The sequence below is a fragment of the Salvia miltiorrhiza genome, unplaced genomic scaffold (genome assembly GCF_028751815.1).
Source record: "Salvia miltiorrhiza cultivar Shanhuang (shh) unplaced genomic scaffold, IMPLAD_Smil_shh original_scaffold_468, whole genome shotgun sequence".
In the NCBI taxonomy this organism is placed as follows: Eukaryota; Viridiplantae; Streptophyta; class Magnoliopsida; order Lamiales; family Lamiaceae; genus Salvia; species Salvia miltiorrhiza.
Window position 1 is genome coordinate 141466 of NW_026651556.1, and position 21980 is coordinate 163445.

General features: G+C 39.3%; 1 protein-coding gene and 1 non-coding gene across 6 annotated transcripts; both read left to right on the forward strand.

Annotated features, from left to right (window-relative positions):
* The first annotated feature begins 3010 nt into the window (after positions 1-3010).
* LOC131004924 (small nucleolar RNA R71) lies at positions 3011-3117 on the forward strand. The gene has a single exon (XR_009095151.1). It is a non-coding gene; the product is annotated as a small nucleolar RNA R71 (small nucleolar RNA).
* Positions 3118-16738: 13621 nt separating this feature from the next.
* On the forward strand, positions 16739-21659 carry LOC131004880 (protein CutA, chloroplastic-like). 5 transcript variants are annotated; one of them, XM_057931629.1, is made up of 7 exons: positions 16739-16875; positions 17448-17658; positions 17755-17870; positions 19263-19325; positions 20156-20187; positions 20335-20429; positions 21257-21659. In XM_057931629.1, exons 2-7 carry the CDS (start codon positions 17492-17494, stop codon positions 21336-21338), a joined length of 555 nt encoding a protein of 184 aa, XP_057787612.1. In that variant the 5' UTR covers positions 16739-16875; positions 17448-17491; the 3' UTR covers positions 21339-21659. The 5 variants fall into 5 exon arrangements, with proteins under 5 accessions (XP_057787612.1, XP_057787615.1, XP_057787616.1 ...); XM_057931632.1 differs by having other exon boundaries at positions 17448-17622; XM_057931633.1 differs by lacking the exon at positions 16739-16875 and adding an exon at positions 16894-17447 and having other exon boundaries at positions 17529-17622.
* The last annotated feature ends 321 nt before the right edge of the window (positions 21660-21980 follow it).

Genomic DNA, 21980 nt, shown 5'->3' on the forward strand with positions numbered 1-21980 from the left:
ATCAAGACCATGATTCAAAAGGCAAATCACTCCCCTTTGTACTATTTTATTCACATGTCTCTTCATTTTTCTTTCTTTTTCTTTTTGAGCTAATAGGAGACTAATGATTTTCACTCAATCGAAGTTTGACAAGCAATTTCAATCATTTTCCAACCATTTTCATCAAAGCAACCACTAACACTCTAAGTTCTACCCCTTTATCATTGGTTCATTAAAAGAAAGGCTACACGGCACGAAAGGGGTAAACTAGGATCAAATGAGAATTTGGACACAATTTGAGTTAAGTGGCTAACAAAGATGGCCTTAAATCACTTCAATATTAACAACACATCTACTTTTATTTTCAAGAAAGGACTCATGGCAAGTTCTAGAGATCAACACACATGCTCAAATGATTTACACTCAAGAACAAAATGAGATTGTAAATGTATGACAATCAAAGGCTCAATTCTTACAAGCTCATTTTCAAGTTCTTGGAGGCAAAACATTTAACTCACTTGTCACAAGTTCAAACTTTTCATGCATAATCCACAAGTGATACACACAATTTTTCCAAGAAACGATTCATATCATAAGCCCAATGACATTCAATCAACATCACAAAGTTTGATACAATTATCCCAAGCAAAACAAAAACAAAAATATCAACCCAACTAACTCTCAAGCTTTCATTTATTCAACAATAACAAAAACAAGACAACAATACTAAAACAAACAAAAACAAGTAAAGCTTAAGATAGATGAGACAACTAATCCATATCTCCCCTCCCCCCAAACTTATTTCACACAAAGTGAAAATGAGTTTGGAAGAAAAGAGAAGGAGAAGTTGTCTCGGACTCACAAAAAAAAACTAACATAAAAAAAAAAATAAACCATACAAAAATTAAAGGGTACCTTGTTGGGGTGCCTCCCAACTAGCGCTTAGTTTAACGTCATGAGCTAGACGTCTCCATGATGGTGTTATGGCTCGGGGGTGGTTCCAACGAACACTTCAACTTTTGGTTTCAAGGGCAAAAATGCCTTGATTCTTTCCTTCTCAACCACAAAGGTTCTTTCATCCTTCTTTCTCAATTCAATTGCTCCATTGTTGAAAACCTTGTTGATTTTGAAAGGACCCGTCCATTTTGATCTTGGCTTTTCCGGAGGTAGTGATTGACGGAAGGTGAGGAGAAGGACTTCATCATCGGGTGCAAACTCCCGTTTGTGCATCATCTCGTCATTAGCACTTGTTGTCCTCTCTTTGTAGAGGCTTGACTTCTCAAATGCGTGATACTCATCTAACTCTTTGAGTTGGAGTACACGGTCTTGCCCCATTGGATGTATCTCATTCTCACCAAAGAATGCATACTTCAAGTGTGTGGGGAGAAGCTTCAACTCCAAGCCTTGGGCTTCCTCCTCTTTCCTTTCTCCCTTCAATTTTTCTTTCATGTTGATGCAAGGTTCAATCACTTGCATCAATTTGCATTCCTCCACTCTCATTCTTTCTTCCCCATCTTTGTGCTTGGGAGCTTTGTGGATTGAGAAGGTAACACTCTCATCATTCACTCTCAATGTGAGCTTGCCCTTTGCAACATCAATTAGGGCCCTCCCCGTCGCCAAGAATGGACGTCCAAGGATCAAAGGTACATCCTTGTCCTCAACCATATCCAACACCACAAAATCCACCGGAAAAATGAATTTGTCAACCCTCACCAAGACATCCTCCACTATCCCTTTTGGATATGAAACGGAACGGTCCGCCATTTGCAAAGCAATCGTGGTTGGCTTAATGGTTCCTATTTCAAGCTTGTTGAAGATGGAGAGAGGCATCAAATTTATGCTTGCTCCCAAATCACACAAGGCCTTTCCAAAACGACCATTTCCAACATCACATGGGATAGTAAAGCTCCCGGGATCCTTGATCTTGATGGGTAGCTTCTTTTGAAGAATGGCACAACATTCTTCGGTGAGGTTGACCGTCTCAAATTCTTCTAATTTCTTCTTCTTGGATAGAACTTCCTTGAGAAATTTTGCATACTTGGGCATTTGTTGCAAAGCTTCAACAAGGGGGATGTTGATGTGTACCTTCCGAAAGATCTCAAGGAATTTAGAGAACTCACTCTCCACATTTTTCTTTTGAAGTCTTTGAGGGAATGGAATTGGTGGGCAATAAGGTGGTGGTGCCTTGTACACATCTTTCTCATTCTCCTTATCGCCTTGCATTTTTGAGGAAATGTTCTCATCATTGTTCATGACTTCCGGAGGTATCTTGGACTCTTCAAGTATCTTCCCACTTCTTATAGTGATAGCCTTGCAATGTTCTTTTGGATTCACAACGGTGTTACTCGGAAATTGCCCCTTTTGATGTTGGTTGCTTAAGGATTCGGCAATTTGTCCCACTTTCATCTCAAGCATTTTCAATTGGGTTGCTTGAGCCTCTAACCTTTCATCGGTTCTTGTCATGTGGGCTTGAGTGGCCGTTATGAATTTCATTAAGATCTCTTCAAGGTTGAGCTTCTTCTCTTCCTTGATCATGCCATCACTAACCGCAAATCCGGGCGGTGGTTGCAAGAAGTTATTGGGATTACCATAGGAAAGATTCGGGTGACGATTTGCTTGAAACCCTTGATTGTATTGCCCTTGTCCTTGATAGCTACCTTGTTGTTGGGGCCGGAAGTTCCCATAGCCTCGGTTGTTGTTGTTGTTGATGTAGTTCACATCCTCAAAGCTAGTTTGTTCTTCAACCACGGGTTCTACTCTTGATATTGACATAGCATCAATCTTGCTATTCATAGCGGTCAATTGAGCCGTCAAAAGAGCTATTGGATCCGAGCTTGTTGTAGCCGCCACCTTCTTCAAAATAGTCCTCTCCCCCGGAAATTGGTAGCTATTTGCGGCTAAATTTTCAATGATGTGGGCGGCCTCCTCGTGGCTCTTCTCCAACAATGCTCCATTAGCCGATGCATTCATGTCTCTTTGCATCTCACCACTACACCCGGTATAGAATGAGCAAATAATGGTGTTTTGATCCAAACCATGGTTGGGACACTTCCTTATCATCTCTTTGAATCTCTCCCAAGCTTCATAGAAGGTCTCTCCATCGAATTGATGAAATTGGACAATGTCCTTCTTCATCTTCATTGTCTTACTTGGAGGGAAGAACTTGATAAGGAACTTTTGAGCCATTTTCTCCCATGTAGTGATGGAACCAATCTCCAAAGATTGATACCACGTCTTGGCTATGCCCCTTAGTGAGAAGGGAAAGAGTCGGAGTCGAATGGCATCCTCCGGGACTCCATTTATCTTGATAGTATCGCATATCTCCAAGAAATTGCCGAGATGTCCATTCGGGTCATCTTGAGAAAGACCGGCAAATTGATTTTGTTGCACCATGTTGATGAGACTCGCCTTGAGTTCAAAATTGTTGGCATTGATTCTTGGGGCATGCACTCCCCCTTGTTGGACTACGGGTTGGAACATATTGCTAATAGGTGGTGGTGGTGGTGCATTCCTTCGAGCCTCTTGCTCATTGATACGCCCTTGCATAGCCTCCAATTGTCTTTGGAGTTGGAGGATCAATTCTTGATTTTCCATCATGTTTCCCTCCATTTCTTTCTCTCTTCTTGCTCTTGCTTTGTTGTGTCGGCAAAATGCTTCAACCTCAAGGTTAATGGGTATAAGAGGTGCACCCTTAGACCTTGTGTTCATACACTACCTACCAACCAAAAAGAAACAAAGAGTCAAGACACAATCTTAAAATTGAAAATAAAAATAAAGCAAGTAAAATGTCCAAAGTAGTTAAGCACAATGATTCAAAATATCACAAGTAATCAAACTAAACTAATCCCCGGCAACGGCGCCAAAAACTTGTTCGCTAATATTTTCACCACGCCGCAAGTATACGAGTAGTTGTAATATATGGAAGCAAGGTCGTATCCCACAAGAATTAGTAGTTCAATCTAGTGATTATCCTAATTCATTATGCTAGAGCTATTTAGACTAAACAAGGAGGTGAGTGGTTTGATTAACTAACAAATTCAAAGACAAAATAAGAACAATCAAATAAAGTGGATTAATTAAGTGATGAAGGTGGTTTAGGGATTAGGCATCGATGGATTAGCAATGGACTTCAAATTAGCTCAATATTAGTCTTGATATTCCTATTTATCTAGAGTGATCTCCCCACTAGTTCTAGCCCCCTCCCGGACGACTAAAACGGTAGATTACGGGTCATAGTTGCCGTCCCCGGTCAACTTCTAACCTATAACTCCCAAAAGCACAAAGGATCGGTAAACTCTCACCCAACTCTCAACCTCCCGGTTTATTGAGTCAATATGTTTCAAGCTCCTAATCTATTATGATTATCCTCTCCCAATTCAAATCACAAATTAGAAATGCATAGAAAGTGGCCAACAATCCATACAAGAATTAAAGCTAGGGCTTGAAAAGATAATAACAAGGAAATAATCAATACATATATTAAGCATAATAATCAATCCATCACATCATCCATGAGCCTAATCCCCAAACCAATGGGGGATTTTATCCAAACATGTTCACAAACAACAAACCAAAATCAAAGAAATACATAAATGAAAGAGAGAGTAAGAAGTGACAAATCCTATTAATGAGCTTTCTTCAATCTTCTCTCCTCTTCAATGCCTTCAATCTTGGTAAAAAGATGTGGTAATGGAGGCTAGGGTTTGGTGTGAATGAATTGGGGAAGATGGAAATGGGTGAGTATGAGGTTGGGGAAGATGAATAATGTGAGGAAAAGGGGGAGAAAGGGGTTAAGGGCTGAAAAACGCGACTGGGGCCCACTTGGGGATGCTCCGCTCTTTTCCCGCGGTCACAGCCCGCGTCCGCGGCCTTCAAACGTGGGGGATGCTCAGGGGACCCGCGGTCCCACCCCGCGGCCGCGGGTGGTGACCGCGGGTGTCTCCTGAGTCGGGGGCAGCTGACCCGCGGTCCCACCCCGCGGCCGCGGGTGGTGACCGCGGGCTACTGGGCGTTATGCGCAGTCCGCTCGTTTTGCTCCGTTCTCCCTCGTCCGGACTCGGATTTGATCGCCGTTTGCGCTCACGGATTCCTCTCGAGACGTACTTCAATATAATATCTTCAAAATCCTCCAATTAATCCTTGATTTTTCCTGAAATTACTCCAAAACTACACCAAGACATCAAATCTTCATAAAACTCAACATTATGGTACAAACACGCATTGGCAAGCAAAATATGAAGGGAAATGACAACAAATCATGTGGAATTGAGGTACGAAAACCATGTTTGTCATTCGAGAAGAACCTTTAATGGAACAGACGGTGGTAGATTTGGGAGGCAATCGACGAGGGGAGAGTGGAATGGGAGGGATAAGGCGATCACCACTTTCTTCGTCAACAATTTGCCAGACGGTTGCAGCGCGGATTTCCTGAGAAGAAAGTTTGCCACGATTTTGGAACCTACCGAAGTTGTTTGTCCAAAAAAGAGGGATTTGCGTGGGAAAGCTTTCGGTTTTGTTAGGTTCGGGGGGGTGAGTTTTCCCGATAAGTTGCTTGCGGATCTTAACACGCTATGGATCGGCAGCTATAAAATCAGGGTCTATAAACCAAGGTTTGAGAGAGAACTGAGGGCTGAAAGGCGGGAGGATCCGAAGCCTGATAAGAGTCAGGAGAAACCTCGTGTTTTTGAGAGAGCGGACAGGAAAGCTGGAATTTCCTTCAAAGATATTCTCACGGGGAACGAAGGAAAGGAGACACGAGCGGAAGAAGTACTTCACTTCAAGCCAACGGATGAGGAGAAAGCTTGGATACAGGGGGCAGTTACCGGTTTTCTGAAAAAGGAGTTCTTGTGGGAAGAGGTCAAAGACGAAATCATGGGAGAATGTTCGGGGAAACTGAAAGTTTCGACAATTGGAGGGAATCTCGTTCTCTTTCAGAGTGCATGCGGAGATCCAACTGAAGAAATCATTAAAGAGATGGACGAATGGTTTCGGTTCTGGTTCTCGTGGAGTAGGAAATGGAAGATTGGCGATGTTTCGCATCAAAGAGTGGTATGGACCAAATGGGTGGGTGTGCCATTACATGCATGGAATCCTCGTTTCTTCAACGATGCATGTGCTAGCTTTGGTGTGGTTCGTAAAATTCATGAAGGTACCGCGACAAAGGAAAAGTTCGATGAAGCCTTCATTCAGGTTGACACGGGCCTCCATTCATGCGACAGACTTTTGGATTGCGTGATCGAGGGGACGTGTTTCAAAATTCGTGTCGAGGAGGTCAGAGATGCACCCAATCTCTGCGTCAGATGTCAGGCGGAGGAGGAGAGGATGGAATCGGACTCCGATTGGTCTTCGGAGGAGGTATCAACGGGGCCGGCAGATGCTATTATCGAGGATGACGAAAAGCAATTTTACAAAAGCGGCAGAGTTTCATTGTCCCAAGAAACAGTCTCTTCGATTCCAGCATCGTGTGAGGGGGGTACAATCGAGGGCCCAACCGAAGGTCAGTCCAGTAAAGAAGAGGAAGGCCCACATCATCTAGAGAGTGGCCCAGGAGATAAGGAAGCATTTTCGGCCCAACCCTTTTTTGACTCTTGCGGTTTGGTCTCCTCGAGCCCCCAAACAAGTGGAAAATCAGCGTCTCTTTTGGTGGAAGAAGTCATAGTGGGAAGGGAAGATGGATTTGCGGGAGGTCAGGTGGGAGAGAGTTCATCCTGTCAAGTTTTTGCCAAAGAAACGAGGCTTTCAGCCGCGTCTGGATCGGAGAAAGACAAAGAACGCGAGGGCCAACCACGACAGTCAGAAGATAAGGAGAGAAACATTTTTCTTCAGGAAATCACCGAGAAAGAAACCGCTGATAAAGCTCTAGAAAATAACAAAAAGAAACAGAGCAAGAAATCGAAGAAGGTGTGCCAAATACAGGGAGATAATAACGGATGGGGAAACTTCATTGCGGATCTGGAAACCGAAAGTTTGGAAATTTGGAAATTAGGGAAAACTTTGGGGCTTTCAAGCAAACTTACAGATCAGGAGATGGCAGCGCAAATTGAGGGCCAAGAGGAAGGCAGCGTGAGGACAGAAGCTGGGAGTAAACCAAGTAAGTGTCCATGAATTTTCTATCATATAACATTCGGGGCCTTGGGAGTATTGGGAAACAGAAAGATGTTAGTGAGATTGTCAAAATGCAAAAGATTGACTTTTGTTGCCTTCAAGAAACAAAAATGACTGAGTTTGATTCCTCGGTGTGTAACTCTTGGTGGGGTATTGATAATTTTGATCTTGTGGTTCGGAATTCTGAAGGGCGGTCTGGTGGTTTGGTTAGTGCTTGGAATAAAAACGTTTTCCAAGCTTCTAGCAAATGGGACGTCAGCGGGGCTGTGGTGGTGAATGGAAAATGGGTTCAAGATGATGTTGTGTGCTGCATCATTAATGTCTATGCACCAGTTGGTTCGGAAGAGAAATCTAGACTTTGGGATGTTATAAAAAATATAGTGGAACAAAATGCCGATCGTGGTGTATGTGTGATGGGGGATTTTAACGCAGTGCGGAAGAGGGAAGAAAGAGTCGGAAGTGGGGATTCTTATGGGGCAGCAGATGCAAGAACCTTCGACAGCTTTATAGGTGATAGCGGCCTTACAGAAATCAGATCCCAAGGGCGCAAATTTACGTGGTATAAGCCGAATGGGATGTGTAAAAGTAAACTGGATAGGTTTCTGGTTAACGACGCGTGGCTGCGTCAATGGGAGGGGTCGATGGGACGTGGTCTGCAGCGCACCATTTCGGATCATTGCCCTATTGTTTTGGTGTCAAAAGCAGAAGATTGGGGACCAAGGCCTTTCAGATTCCTCAATGTGTGGGGGTCACATCCGGAGTTTGAACAACAGGTTAGGAAAGTGTGGACGGCGAACGGAATGACGGGATGGAGATGCTTCGTGGTCAGTGAAAAATTGAAGAAACTGAAAACGGAATTGAAAGAATGGAATAAATCCACTTTTGGGAATATTGATGAAAGGATACAGGTTTTGAAGATTGAATTGCAAGCTCTTGACCAGAAAGATGAAGAGCATGGGATTGAGGAGTCTGAAATCATTCGAAGAAATGAAATCCAAGCGAATATTTTCCTACAGCTGAAAGACAAACAAAGGGTCTTGCAACAGCAAGCCAAGGTTCGGTGGCTCAAAAGCGGTGATCTTAACACGGGATTCTATCACCGAGCGATTCTTGGGAGAAGGAAAAAGAATGAAATCTTGGGATTATACTTTGGAAACCAGTGGGTGTCTAATCCAGGGGAGGTCAAATCCAAAGTCCGGGAACACTTCGAAGTCTTCTTCAAAAAAAGGACACGGAATCTGCCAAACCTCCCCAATGATTTCCTCAAGAAAAAACTCTCCGATGAGGAGAGCAACTGGCTGTGTAGGGAGTTCGATTTGGAGGAGATCAAGGAGGCGGTGTGGAGCTGTGGTGGCGACAAAAGTCCGGGTCCAGATGGGTTCACGTTATACTTCTGGAAGAATGCATGGTCGACAGTAAAGGATGATCTTCTCCAAGTTCTGAAAGAGTTTTTCGAGAACGGGAGGATCCCCAAAGGAAGCAATACTTCGTTCATTGTACTTATTCCGAAGAAGGAAGGGGCAGAGAAGCTGGATGAGTTCCGACCGATCTCCCTGATCAATAGCTTATACAAAATCATTGCAAAAATCCTTGCAGGGAGGCTGAAAATGGTGATGGGGTCTATTATCTCGGACAAACAGTGCGCTTTTATCAAAGGTCGGTTCATTCTTGATGGAGTGGTTATTCTCAACGAAGCAATTGTGGAAGCCAAGAAAAAGAAGATTGGTCGTATTTTCTTCAAGATCGACTTTGCTAAAGCTTACGACTCCGTTCAATGGGATTTTCTTGATGCTTTATTCGGTCGTATGAACTTCAATCAGAAATGGCGGAATTGGGTGAAGGGATGCCTCGACTCGGCGTCAGGCAGCGTGCTGGTGAACGGATCATCCACAGGTGTCTTCAAAATGGAACGAGGTCTTCGGCAGGGGGATCCGTTGTCCCCTTTTCTCTTTTTAGTCATCGCCGAAGGGTTAAATGCCCTGATGGAGAGAGCTACTGATCTCCAGCTCGTGGCTCCGGCTGTTCTGGGGATGGATAAAATTTCTGTGTCGCATCTTCAATATGCAGATGACACAATCTTCCTGTTGGCAGCTAACGAGGGGAATGTGACTTTAATTAAAAGGATCCTTCTTCTCTTCCAATTCCTTTCAGGGCTCAAAATCAACTTCGACAAGAGCAACTTGATGGCAGTTGGTGTCGAGAATGCGTGTTTAAGGAGGTGGGCAGGTTATCTCAACTGTAAGGAGGGATCTCTTCCTTTCAATTATCTCGGTATCAAGGTTGGGGGACGGATGAATAGCAGTGTGGAATGGAGTTGCGTGGTGGAAAAAGTGTTGAGGAAAATCAGAGGTTGGAAGAAGAAATCTCTTTCTTTGGCAGGGCGTATCGTTCTTGTGAAGTCGGTCCTTCAAGCCATCCCAGTGTTTCAATTGTCTTTTTCCTTCATTCCTAAATCGGTAATTCACGACCTCAACTCCGTTTTTGGAAAATTTTTGTGGGGGGGAAGTGGCGGGTCTAGGTCTATTGCTTGGTTCAAATGGAAAGACATGTGTGTCGACAAGTCTCAAGGGGGATTGGGCTTTCGAAACATTGAATGGTTTAACAAGGTCTTGGTGTTTAAATGGGTGTGGAGGTACTTGGTCGAGAGGGAGGCGCTGTGGGTCAGGGTGATTAAATCCTTGTACGGGGATTTGTCAAGAGGGGTGGGAGGGGAGTGGAGGGTGGAGAAAAGGGGCGGGATGAAGGGATGGTGGTCGAAAATTGTTGGGAGAGCAGAGAGGGAGGAAGAAAAGTGGTTTAGTGGCAATATTCAAAGGATTATGGGGAATGGTAGAGAGGTCAGTTTTTGGGGTGAGACGTGGGTGGGGAACAGCCACCTCAAGATCCTCTTCCCTAGACTTTTTAATCTTAGTCTCTTTAAAGATGGTAATGTGCAGGAGGCTGGGGAATGGACGGAGGAAGGATGGGTGTGGGATCTCAAGTGGCGAAGGGAGCTGAGGGAGAGGGAGAAGGAGATGGAGGAAAATTTGAGGTCAGTCATTGGGGCGCTTTCTCCTTGCCTAGAACTTATGGACGGCTGGAGCTGGAAGAACGCAGCGGGGGGGAACTTCTCGACTAAAGCGGCCTATGAGGAGTGCGCAAAGGCGGAAGGTGATCATTTCGGGAGACACATTGAAGCTACTGCCCAAATGTGGACGGCACCGGCTCCTCACAAAGCCAGAGTGACAGCTTGGAGAAGCATTTGTAACAGGCTGCCAACCTGCGAAAACCTTCTCAAAAGGAATGTCCTCATCCCAGCCGAAGAACAGTGGTGCAATGCATGTGTGTGGAGGGAGGAAACAGCTGAACATTCTTTTCTCCATTGTCCGAAAGTCGATCGCGTGTGGGACAAAATCCATCAATGGATTGGAATGGAAACGGCTAAACCACAAAAAGTCGAAGATCATTTCATATCTTTCATTGGAGGAGGAAGAGGTAAAAGAAACAAGAACTTCCTTAAAGCTCTTTGGATTGGGACTGTTTGGCTGATTTGGAAGTATAGGAATGAGAGTAGGTTTGAGAACAAGAATTGGGAGGTGTCCAATCTTGTTAATGAGGTCAAAGGGAGGCTTTGGAGCTGGAACAAAATCTTCCATGTTGTCGAGTTCAATGTTTCTTTTACCTTGTGGTGCTCTAACGAGTTCGCACCACTTGTTTGATTTTTTGGTACTCCTAGTACCACCCCAGTTTTTTAATGAATTTTTTATTGATCAAAAAAAAAAAAAAAAAACGCTAATTGGAGTACTATTTATAGAAATGAGACAAGATCAGTGAGACAAATAAAAAATGAATACATGATAAGATCAATAGGACGGAGGGAGTACAATATAGTGCATCCTGATGTGTGTGTGGTGCATCTATCCTACACATGAAAATTAATTACTAATTGGACAATAATAAGAGAGAAATCTTATTATAGCCCTCTTTCTTAAAAACATAAGTTTTATAGCCCTAGTTTATAATAGATAAGTTATATAGCCATTTTAAGTTTAAAAGACTATAACACCCTTTGACTTTTTTGTACTCGATGGTGTACTCGATGGCACCATCGAGTACTCGATGGCGCCATCGTGTACACCATCGAGTACACCATTGAGTACTCGTGGTGTCATCATGTACACCATCGAGTACTTCGATTACTCGATAGTGTTGTAGAAAATCTTCATTTTTTTCATTACTCGATGGTGTACACGATGGTGCCATCGAGTACTCGAAGTTTCAAAAAAGTCAAAGGGTGTTATAGTCTTTTAAGCCTAAAATGGCTATATAACTTATCTACTATAAACTAGGGCTATAAAACTTATGTTTTTAACAAAAATGGCTATATGTGATAATTCCCACCAATAATAAATCCTAACTTGATATTGATACATTCTAAATGAAATGAGCTGAGTATACCGTATATTAAATGCACGGAAGTATTTGCCCATAATTTTCAAAATTTGACAATTGACACCATAAAGCTATACCATAAACCTAGATTCGAGGCTGATAAGCTTTAGGTATAATTTTTTTTAACTCATAGGGGTCTTATACCAGGAATTAATGGTGGACGTGAATTGGAGGAATGATTAATTGCTGTTGTATTGATCGAGTAATGTTACGAAACATGCATACATATTATGGTTATTTATAAATAAGATTGTCACGTCGTTTACAATCACCTCATAAATTAAATTGTCAAGTAGAAAAGTTAGTTCATCGAAGACTTCGTAAGATATAAAATTGAATAAGTTATATAGTTCAGGTGTATTGGAACATAACATTTGAAATAATTAAATACAAAATACATGAAATAAAATAGTTAGAGTATTTACTAACATTAAGCCCTGACCAAGAAGCTAAGAAGAATATTACTTCTTCCGTCCCAACCGAAATGTTCTGTTTTCCTTTTTGGGTTGTCCCAAACGAAATGTCATGTTTCATTTTTCGGAAAAAATAAGGGATAATAAAGTGTCTAATTAAGTGCTTTATTATAGGATCCACTAAATTTTTAACTTTACACAACACCACTTATACTCTAATTAATTTGCTCCTTAATAACTGTGTCCAAAAGAAACATAACATTTCGTTTGAGACGGAGGGAGTACTATTATTCTCCAATATGGATATCTGCATTTAGAAATACTGTGCGCGCCCTAATTAAATGCTAATGTAAAATTATATTTGTACCGAATCCAAGATAGCTTCGACCCACCATATTTTAGCTTTATTCTTCCACACGTCCCCTCTCCAATAAATATTATTTTCCATATGTTTGAAACCTCAATAATTTCTCCCCCATTATTCCTTGCACAACATTATGGTTAGCATTCGCGCCCCACCTTCCTCTCCCTCTTCTTCCTCCTCCTCCACCTCCCTTGCTTCACCCCCTCCCCCCGCCGCCGCCGCAGCCGCTCCACCGCACCAAAAACATCCTTCTTCTCCTTCTTCAAACGCCTCTTCTCCAACTCCAACCCACTACCACCACCACCCCCACCCTCCCGCCGCTCCCCCTCCTCCTCCACGCGCTCCTTGCGCCTAAGCCCCACGCTAGACATCCACCCGTGCTCCGCCTGCGGCGAGGTCTTCCAATCGTCGCCCCTCCTCGAGCGCCACCGCTCCACCCACCACCTCGTCTCCGAGCTGGCTGCCGACGACGAGAACATCGTACGGATCATATTCAATACGGGGTGGCCCGACCCGGCCCGGACTCCGAACATCGAGCGGATCCTCAAAATCCACAACACCGCCGCGATCACCTCCCGCTTCGAGGAGTACCGGGAGCGCGTCAAATCACGTGCGGCGGCGGCGCCTCCCCCACGGCGGGACGAGCGGTGCGTCGCCGACGGGAACGAGCTGCTGAGGTTCCACTGCACGACCTTCGTGTGCGGGCTGGACTCCGGCGACGAGTGCGGGCGGCTGTACTGCAGCCTGTGCGGGATCATCCGGAGCGGATTCTCGCCGAAGATGGACGGAATCTCGACGCTGCCGACGAGCTACGCCGCGCACGTGTCAATGCCGGCGGACATGGAGGCGGAGTTCGAGTTCATGAACGTTAGGCGCGCGGTGCTGGTTTGCCGGGTAATCGCGGGTCGGGTCGGGTGCGACCCGTGGGAGGCCGATAAGGAGGATCCCGGGTTCGACTCGCTGGCGGGTCGGGGCGAGGGGGATGACGAGGATGAGATTCTGGTTTTTAATCCGAGGGCTGTGCTCCCGTGCTTCGTTATTGTGCTTAATTGCTTCAAACCGTAGATTAATTCATTGTTTCTCCATGCACTTCAACTCTCGTTTCTATCTTAAAATAATATATATTGATAATACTGATTTTGTAGTCATTTTTGTTAGTGGGTATATGATGTGTGAAGAGGTAAGTAAAATTAAAAAGAAAATAAAAATAGAATATTCTTGTTAATTACTATAGTGTTTAATTATGTCTAGTATTTTATGATGTTCTAATGTAACGATATGGTGGTATCCAATGACAATAAGAAATATATTGGAGGGCTATATTATGTTAGTTATTTAAATTTGCACAACGTCGTTTAATTTCAAGTTTGCGACATAATCTTCATACCTTCTGACAGTTGTACGGTGTGATTATATTGCCCAAAATTTTCAATGATAGTTGGGTAATCTATATGAAAAGATAAATAGAATAACAATTAGGGAGCTTCAAGGTATTAGTGATGATAATATGGGAAATACTAGATGCATGTGGTATAGAAACTAATAAATCGAGTTTGAACACAATAATATTATTCGGCTCGATTCAATTACACCTCTATCTATTACGGATCAAGAAGAAATTGTTGTTATGCATTTTGAGAAATACTCCGATAAATTTACAAAGGTGTAATTATATCAATCAACATGCATACTAGAAAGACAGAGGCATAACACGAGTTTGTGATGAAAACATGTTTAAGGAATAATACAAGTATACATAATGAGATATAGTGTGACCACGTTTTATATTACGTTAATTCAAATTTAAATATAATAAGAAACGAGTGAACACGAAATTGTTATAGATTAAAACAGAAACCAATTGAAAAAAAAAACATACAAGAATTAATTAGTTCGTCTCTAGGAAAATACGTTGAAGGTACCTGTCAAACCATGAATTATAGTACTTTATATCTTTTTCGATACAATTACAAATGCGGCTATTTATAAGGAATACAATCATAATCAAATTCTAAATACGATCCGGCCGAAATAAATAAAACAAGTCAAAAAAAATTATGACCGCCCAAATTCATGGTATTTTTAGGCTATACAACTCCATCAAATATGATAATTGATTGGGTATGTACGAATGATCCCATTTCTATCAAATAATGTCGTAACTAAAAAGCATTTCATGTGATGGATCAGAGATTATGATTGGGGAAGAAGAAGTCAATTTAGAAATCGATCGATTTTCAAGTTTATAGTTAAAAAAAAAAAAAAAAACATATTGGATTTTTATTGCTCTGAATTCTTTTGGATTTTGGCTATAAAATGACGCGGATTTGATATATTTTGAACTTCCTCCGTCTCAATTCAATAGGTTATAAGATTCGGATACGTATATTACGAAATAAATAATTTATAATGAAATAAAAATGGAGAAAATAATTTTTGTTAAGAAATAAATAGTTTATTCATTTTTTTAGAGTCTATTTGTCAAAAGTAGGAGAGAGAATGATATATTACTCACTCCGTCCACAAAATAAACTCTCATTTTTATTATGACGCAGAGATTAAGAAAGTTGATAAAAGTATTTTGAGTGGGATAAAAGGATAGCGGTAAGTTGGTAACGATTTTTAATTAATTTTATTAATCTTTCATTAGAAAAAGGTATGCACATTTAATTAATTTTGGATATTTTAATCTCATTAATTAAATATAATATACCTTTGATAAAAAAGAATCGTCTTGAATGTTCCATTTTAATTGTTCCCTCATCTTTCATTAGAAAAAGGTATGCACATTAAATATAATACGAGATTTTACTGCTATTTATTTTGTGCTCTTTCAAAAAAAAATTATTTTGTATAAAGATTCTTTTTTCATTTTTGAATTAATGTTACATTAGTAGAGATTTTTTTAGGGAATATTTCAACATAATTAATTGTAGCATTCCAATTCAAAAAGAATTAACTCATAATACTCCTATTAAAAAAAAATACTCCCTCAATTCGTAAAAAAAATTATATGAGGAAATGACACGAGTTTTAAGAAAAAATATGTTGAGTTTATTGAGAATGAAGAAAAAATGATTAAGTGTATTAAAATTGGTGAAAAAGTGTTGTAATTAGTATTGAGAGTGGTGAAAATGTGAAAAATAAAATAAATGGAGTATTTAGAAATGGTGAGGTATAGTCCAAAAATAGATAAAAAAATTATTTTGTGAACATCCTAAAAAGAAAAAGTAGGAAATTCTTTCATATACGATGAGAGTAATACTCCATCTTTTCGGCACGGGATTTAAGGAGTTGTAGATTAGTGTTTTAAGTGCTCGTTTGGTTCAAGTAGAGGAATGAAAAGGGAATGGAATCAAATGAAGGAGTGAAATGGTAACAATAACTTTTATTGAGTGTTTGGTTTAACAATGGAAATGAATCATAAGTAAGGGATTCTCTTTCTTTTGTTTCCTCTCTATTTTAAGGGGTAACAAATTGGGTGATTGGATTATCCTCAAGTAAGGGTAATGATTATCTCATTACTCAAATTAAACAACAAATAATGGATTCAATTACTTGATTCCCTTTCCAACCTCTAAAAACACCCAACCAAACGTGGGTGTAGTATAAAAGTGATAAAGTAAGAAAGAAAATGTAATAAAGTGATAAAGTAGGAGAGAGAATGTAATAAAGTGATAAAGTAGGAGAGAGAAGGTAATAAGAGAGTGATTAATTAGTTGTAATTGCAATTAAAATCCCTTATTTTATTTTTTTCATATTTAGAAATGTAGCATCTTCGTTGGGACGGCCCAATTGGAATATGTAGCATCTTCGTTGGGACGGAGGGAGTAATTTATTAATATTCTCTCCATCCACCAAATGAATACTCATTTTAGGGTGACACGAGTTTAAGAAATTGATTAAGAATGTGTTTGGCTGAGCTTATAAACTCATTGAAACAGTAAGAACGTGTTTGACTGAGCTTATAAGCTCATTCAAAGTTTTTGGCAAAATAAATTCTTAACGAATATATAAGTTATAAGAATAAGCCGTAAGAGCTTATAATCTCTCAAAAGAAAAAAAAAGTTACTTTACCTCAAATTATTTTTTCATTATCTATAAGCAACACTTTATTTTTTTACAAAAATAATTTAATTATAATTTTTTATTTTCATTATATATCATTTTAATTTCACTCTTTTCAATTTTCTCCCTTTAATAAAGATTCCCAGTCTAATTAAAAGTTCTCACTCTAGTAACAAGTTTAATTATTTAAATATTTTGACAATTTATAAGTTCTTAAGAAATTATACAACTTACAAGTTTTTAAAATATCTTATAAATTTTAAAAGTTTATAAGATCTTTTATAATAAGTTTAGTGAAACACCTTTTAAACGTGTGTGAGTGAAATAAGGATCTTAAAAATTATAATTAAATTATATAGGATATATTTACTAAAATAAAATAAAATGAGTACTGAAGTGAAAGAATAAGTTTAGAAGGGGTGAAGTTTTGTAGAGAATTGGACTCCCCAACTTTCTTCCCCTCTCTACGCAATTCTCCTACACAGCACCAAATCTAATCTCATCGCCGACTATAAGGTAACTTTCGTGTTGCTGGTATTGCCAGTTTTATAACTTCGGATTTTTATCAGTGGCATTTCCCGATCATTCTCTCTCTCTTGAATTTGAGCTAGATTCCCTAGCAAGCGCCGCAAGTTCGATTTGTTAGCATATTATTACAGTTTATTAGTCGAATATTACATTCCTAGGTTCCACAACAGTTTTATCTTTTAATTATTCAAGAAATAGCCCTTTGAATCATTACTTGATTAACCTTGAGCTGTTGATGGCGCTTTATATTCATTTTTTTATTATAAGAATCCTCAGATGAAGTAGAAAGCTTATCCCTTTCGTTTCGGTTAGGTTGTGCTAGTCCGCTTTTCTGTAATCCGGTTTAGGCGAATCATTTAGAGAGAGTAAGTCGTTTGCAGTGGAATATTTACGTTTAGATGAGGAATACCAAACTTCGAAATGTATGAAACTAAATTGAATGCAGTGGTTTGGTTACTTCCAAATTTGAAATTTTCATCTGCACAAACTAGATAGAGTAATGGTGTCGGCTTTCTTTACTTGGGGGTCTGAAAAGTTTTAGTAAATGCTTGTGGTATCAGGTAAAACTTAACTCCATAAAGCCAAACCAAAATTGCAAATACTCATGGCTTTAAGACTCTCATCCGTTATCTCCTCCACAGTTGTCCGTCGGCGACTCCCTCTGGTGGGTGCCTTCTGTGTTCTTAGTTTGGGCCTCTCCAATCTCTGCACCGTTTCTCTATCTTCAAGAACAGGGTGTGCTCAATCTCTCCCTTTTGTCCCTCTCTTGCGGTATCTTTCACACTGCATACTTGGATGATTGAATTTGTTCGATGGAGTGTTTTCCCAGAAGTGACGATTGACGTCTATGCTCCTTAATAAATACAGGACGAAATTTGGTACACAGTCTGAGAATAAGAAATTCCATACTGTAAGGATGGAAGCAAGTAAGACGACTGTGCCCAGCATTGTTGTCTATGTTACAGTTCCGAACAAGGAAGCGGGTTTGTTTCTGTTTCATATTTTATCATGCTTAATTTATAGAACTTCACGGGTCCTATGTGGTTACATATGTTGAGTTTATAGAACTGTCACGATTTTGCTAGTGTTTTTCGTTGCTTCTGTTCATTAAGTTAAGGTTGAAGTATCTCAGGGAAGCTAATGTTTAAACTGAAGTGATAGACAGTTTTTGTTCATACTAGATAGTTCTACTTATCATAAATCCTTATAATATAAAGTATATTCAAGTGAAATCTTGTTAAATTTACCATATATTACAAATAAATATCTCATTACTTATTGGATATTTCTTTAACTATTTTGAATACGGAAAAAAAAGTGAAGCTATTTTTAGGTTTAATATAATGCTTCTCGTAAATTATAAGTAATCGAAATTTAATTTCATAGAAACCGTGTTGAGCTCATCAGAACAATCAATCAGTATGGTATTTCATTTTGTGACATCTTTATTTGGTTCTTCACGGTCTTTTTTTCATGGTGTTAATACTAAGTAACTTATAAATATGTTATGTAGTCGATTCTTATTATGCAATAAAATCATTATTTGTTGAGTCTATGAATGTACTAGTTAATAAAAAATCACCATTCATTTTCTGATTTAATTAGAACTATGGTACATTTTAATATCCAAGCACCATGAAATTAATATGAATTATCAATTTGTACTTGGAACATATAGTAGATAAAAATAACAAATATTTCTTTGTCAAATTTCTTCAAAGTATTCATAGATTTATTTCCCTTAGGAGAACACGAGGTTGTGAAGTGAGATAGTGGGAGTATAGGAGTAAAGTGAAATAGAATGAGTATGGGCTTAAAGCCTGCTAACTGAGGGTGCGAAGAGTGTTAGTTAATTGAGGGTGCAAAGATTATACTTTATACTAAACAAGAGTAGAGGGAGATTTAAATGGAATTAACTCAATAACTCATTCTGAATGTGTAATTTGTCTTAACATAGTTATCCATATTGAAATTCTTAATCTTGATTCTTTTATGATGCCTCTTAGTGCTGTTTGAGAACCTTTTGGGATTTGTCACGATATCTGTCAATTCTTTACTTTGGTTCAGCCACTCGTGATGGTTTGTTTGGAGCTCACTTTCACAAATTTATCTTTCAGTATATTACTTCTTTATACTGGCTGTTACTTTTTCCCTTTCCTTGTTTGAGATATGTTGACTTGGATATAGGGACTGTTTAAAACTATCTTTTTCTTAAACTTGGAGGAGACATTTGTTTGTATTTAGTTAACATTTTTACCTATAAATTTAATTGACATCTAAAGGTTACATTTGATATCTCTCTCTGACATGTTTACCTGTTATTGAGCCATCATAACTGTTGAAGAGAAACTTATAGGGTATCCATCTGTTTGCAGGGAAAAAGTTGGCTGAAAGCATAGTCAAAGAGCGGCTCGCAGCGTGTGTTAATCGAGTACCAGGTCAGGCTTCTGCAATTTAGGAAATACTATATAATACAGATGGAAGTACACTGTCAGTATATATTGAAGAATAGGTAGTCTCTCAAGGATTCTAATCTTGAGTGGAGATCTGATTATGAGTTAGTTTGCAGTAGCTCATTAGTAGTTAAGCTGTTATTAGCATTTGATATTATGGCAGCCTACTTGTTTATTCGAAAAACTATGACTATTTTTGCATGTTAAACTAGTCATGGAATTGTTGCATTCTGGGGTAAACAGTTTTCAATGCTTGTCATTGCTTGATCTTGGAATAAAATCTAGAATTTTAAAGAATATATATATATATATATATATATATATATATATATATATATACTTTTCTTATCTTTGACACGCTGTTCTAAATCTGCTACCTGTGCAATTTATTGTGTTTTCAAAGTTCTGTTTTTGAAATCCTTGTTAATTGAACAATCAATTTCTAAGTGATCTCCATGTTTGCTGAATTAGAGATGGTTCTTTGATATCTATATAGTGATCTCATTCAACATGCAATGCCTGCTCTTACATTATACTTAGAGCCGGCAATTTCTGGCCCAACCCAAATGTTTTACCTTCTTTTTCAAGGACAAATAGTTTACTTAGATAGGCCATCAAAATCGAGACCCAAAAAGAACCTGACCTACCTGGCTGGCACAGCCCATTTTTACTTGCACTTATTCTTGTATACATTTTAATAATTCCATGGGCTGGTCTGGCCTCTGAGTGAAATATGTAGTCAGATATCCGTTGTCAGGCACCACTGGACCATTTGCTGCCTTTACTAAAACTGAACATTTTTTTCCTCGATGCAGGTGTTGAATCAGTTTATGAGTGGAAAGGAGAGGTACAAATGTTTAGATTGTGTGCGTGTGTTTGTATCTCTAGGGCAGGTGGTTTGAGTATACCATAAGGCCACCGGTACTGACTTTATGTAAAAGTCTGTTATGGTTTTAGAGAATTTACGTCTTTGTTCTATTTCACATGCAAACAGATACAAACTGATTCTGAGGAGCTGCTTATAATCAAGACCAGGGAATCTCTTCTAGAGGCTTTAACTGAGCATGTGAAGGCAAATCATGAATATGAGTGAGTACTTACGTTGTCTTGTTTTTCTCAGAAGATCTGGTCATCCAATTATTTAAACTTGTCATTTAGAAGTTGAAAAATTAGCATTTAGAATATGCTTCAATTCTTAGTTTCTTTTTTTATTGGATCTTCAAGTTTTTTTTTTCTTCTTAAAAGTGCAGTAATTTACTTGGCAGTACATGTTAGCTGTTTTACCTGTTCTCATCCTATTATTAAGTCGTTCTCATCCTATTATTAAGTCATTCTCATTGATGTTGCATTGCATGTATATATTCATTTTGGCGCTACGGTTATTGCAATGGTAACTAAATTTCCAAATATTGTACTGAAAAGATGTCAAAAGTAGAAAGTAACCCACCGAAGGATGCTCCTTTATCAGTCTCTAAACTGGAAAAAGAAATCTGATTGGTCTAAAGGTAGCATGACTTTAGAAGTTAAACAAGTAAAAAATGATTCAGTATTAGCAGATTCACAAAGAAATACAATTATCTTCTAGGCTAATTGCACACACATGCTTCATAAACAACACATCTAGGGAAATGAGTCATTGGCTTGCACATTACTTGATGTGATATGAAAACTATCTTAGTAAGAAAAGCTACTATGTCTCCTTGTTTTAGTAAGAAAAATAGGTATATTTTAACAATGTGTTCAACTATAGTAGCACATGTTCTGCTTTAGATAACTGGTAAGAGATACTTATTTCTTGTCAAATTCTGCCGTTAAGCTATCAGATTGATAAAAATGACTCTTAAGCATAATTTTCATCAGCTGCATCCTATTTATAATCGGTATTCTTAATTAATGTTTCCTTTGTTATTCCATAGGGTGCCTGAGGTGATTTCCTTGCCCATAACCGGTGGCAATCTCCAGTATTTGGAGTGGATTAAGAACAGTACTAGGGACTAAGATCACATGCAGGCGCATTATCAGTTTGCATTGCATTAAATAAGTCTTAATGTGCATACTTATCATCTGATCGCGCCCGTGTGTGCTCTGGAATGTGGATATTCTCATATCTATGTGATGAATTATGTTGTCGAGTAGCAAACTGTATACGTTTTTTTTTTTCATCGTTACTAAGTGCAGGTAGATGTGGGCGTAATGGAAACAAGAATGTCTGGTTGAAATGAGTGATTATTTATAGGCTGTGCACATATAGTTTCATGTTGTGAAATGTGAAGGCATGGTTAGAAACTGGTTTATGCAAATATGGTGTATGTTTGTGCTTGCTTCGCTTTTATCACAAGCTGTCAAAATCTGCTCAGCCCCCCTGACCTAAACCAGCCCCATTTTAGGTCGGCCCGGGCCATGCCTTTTTAGACTCATTATGGTTTGGTTCCTCAATGGGCTCGGGCTGTCCCCACCCACGGTTTGACAGCTTTGATTCACAAGGATGCCTGTGATGATATGACATGTACAGGAAGTGCTCAAATTTCATTGGATAATATTATTTATCATACTTATAATATAATATGTATGCTTATTGTAAGGCGTGATTGTTATTGGTCCAGAATACATATATATGGGAGCTAATGGTCCATTCTAGCC

Coding starts and splice junctions, on each gene's coding strand:
- LOC131004880 (XM_057931629.1), top strand. CDS start 17,492: ATGGCTTTAAGACTCTCATCCGTTATCTCCTCCACAGTTGTCCGTCGG. Junction 17,659..17,754: donor CCTTTTGTCCCTCTCTTGCG/GTATCTTTCACA, acceptor TAATAAATACAG/GACGAAATTTGGTACACAGT. Junction 20,430..21,256: donor AAGGCAAATCATGAATATGA/GTGAGTACTTAC, acceptor GTTATTCCATAG/GGTGCCTGAGGTGATTTCCT.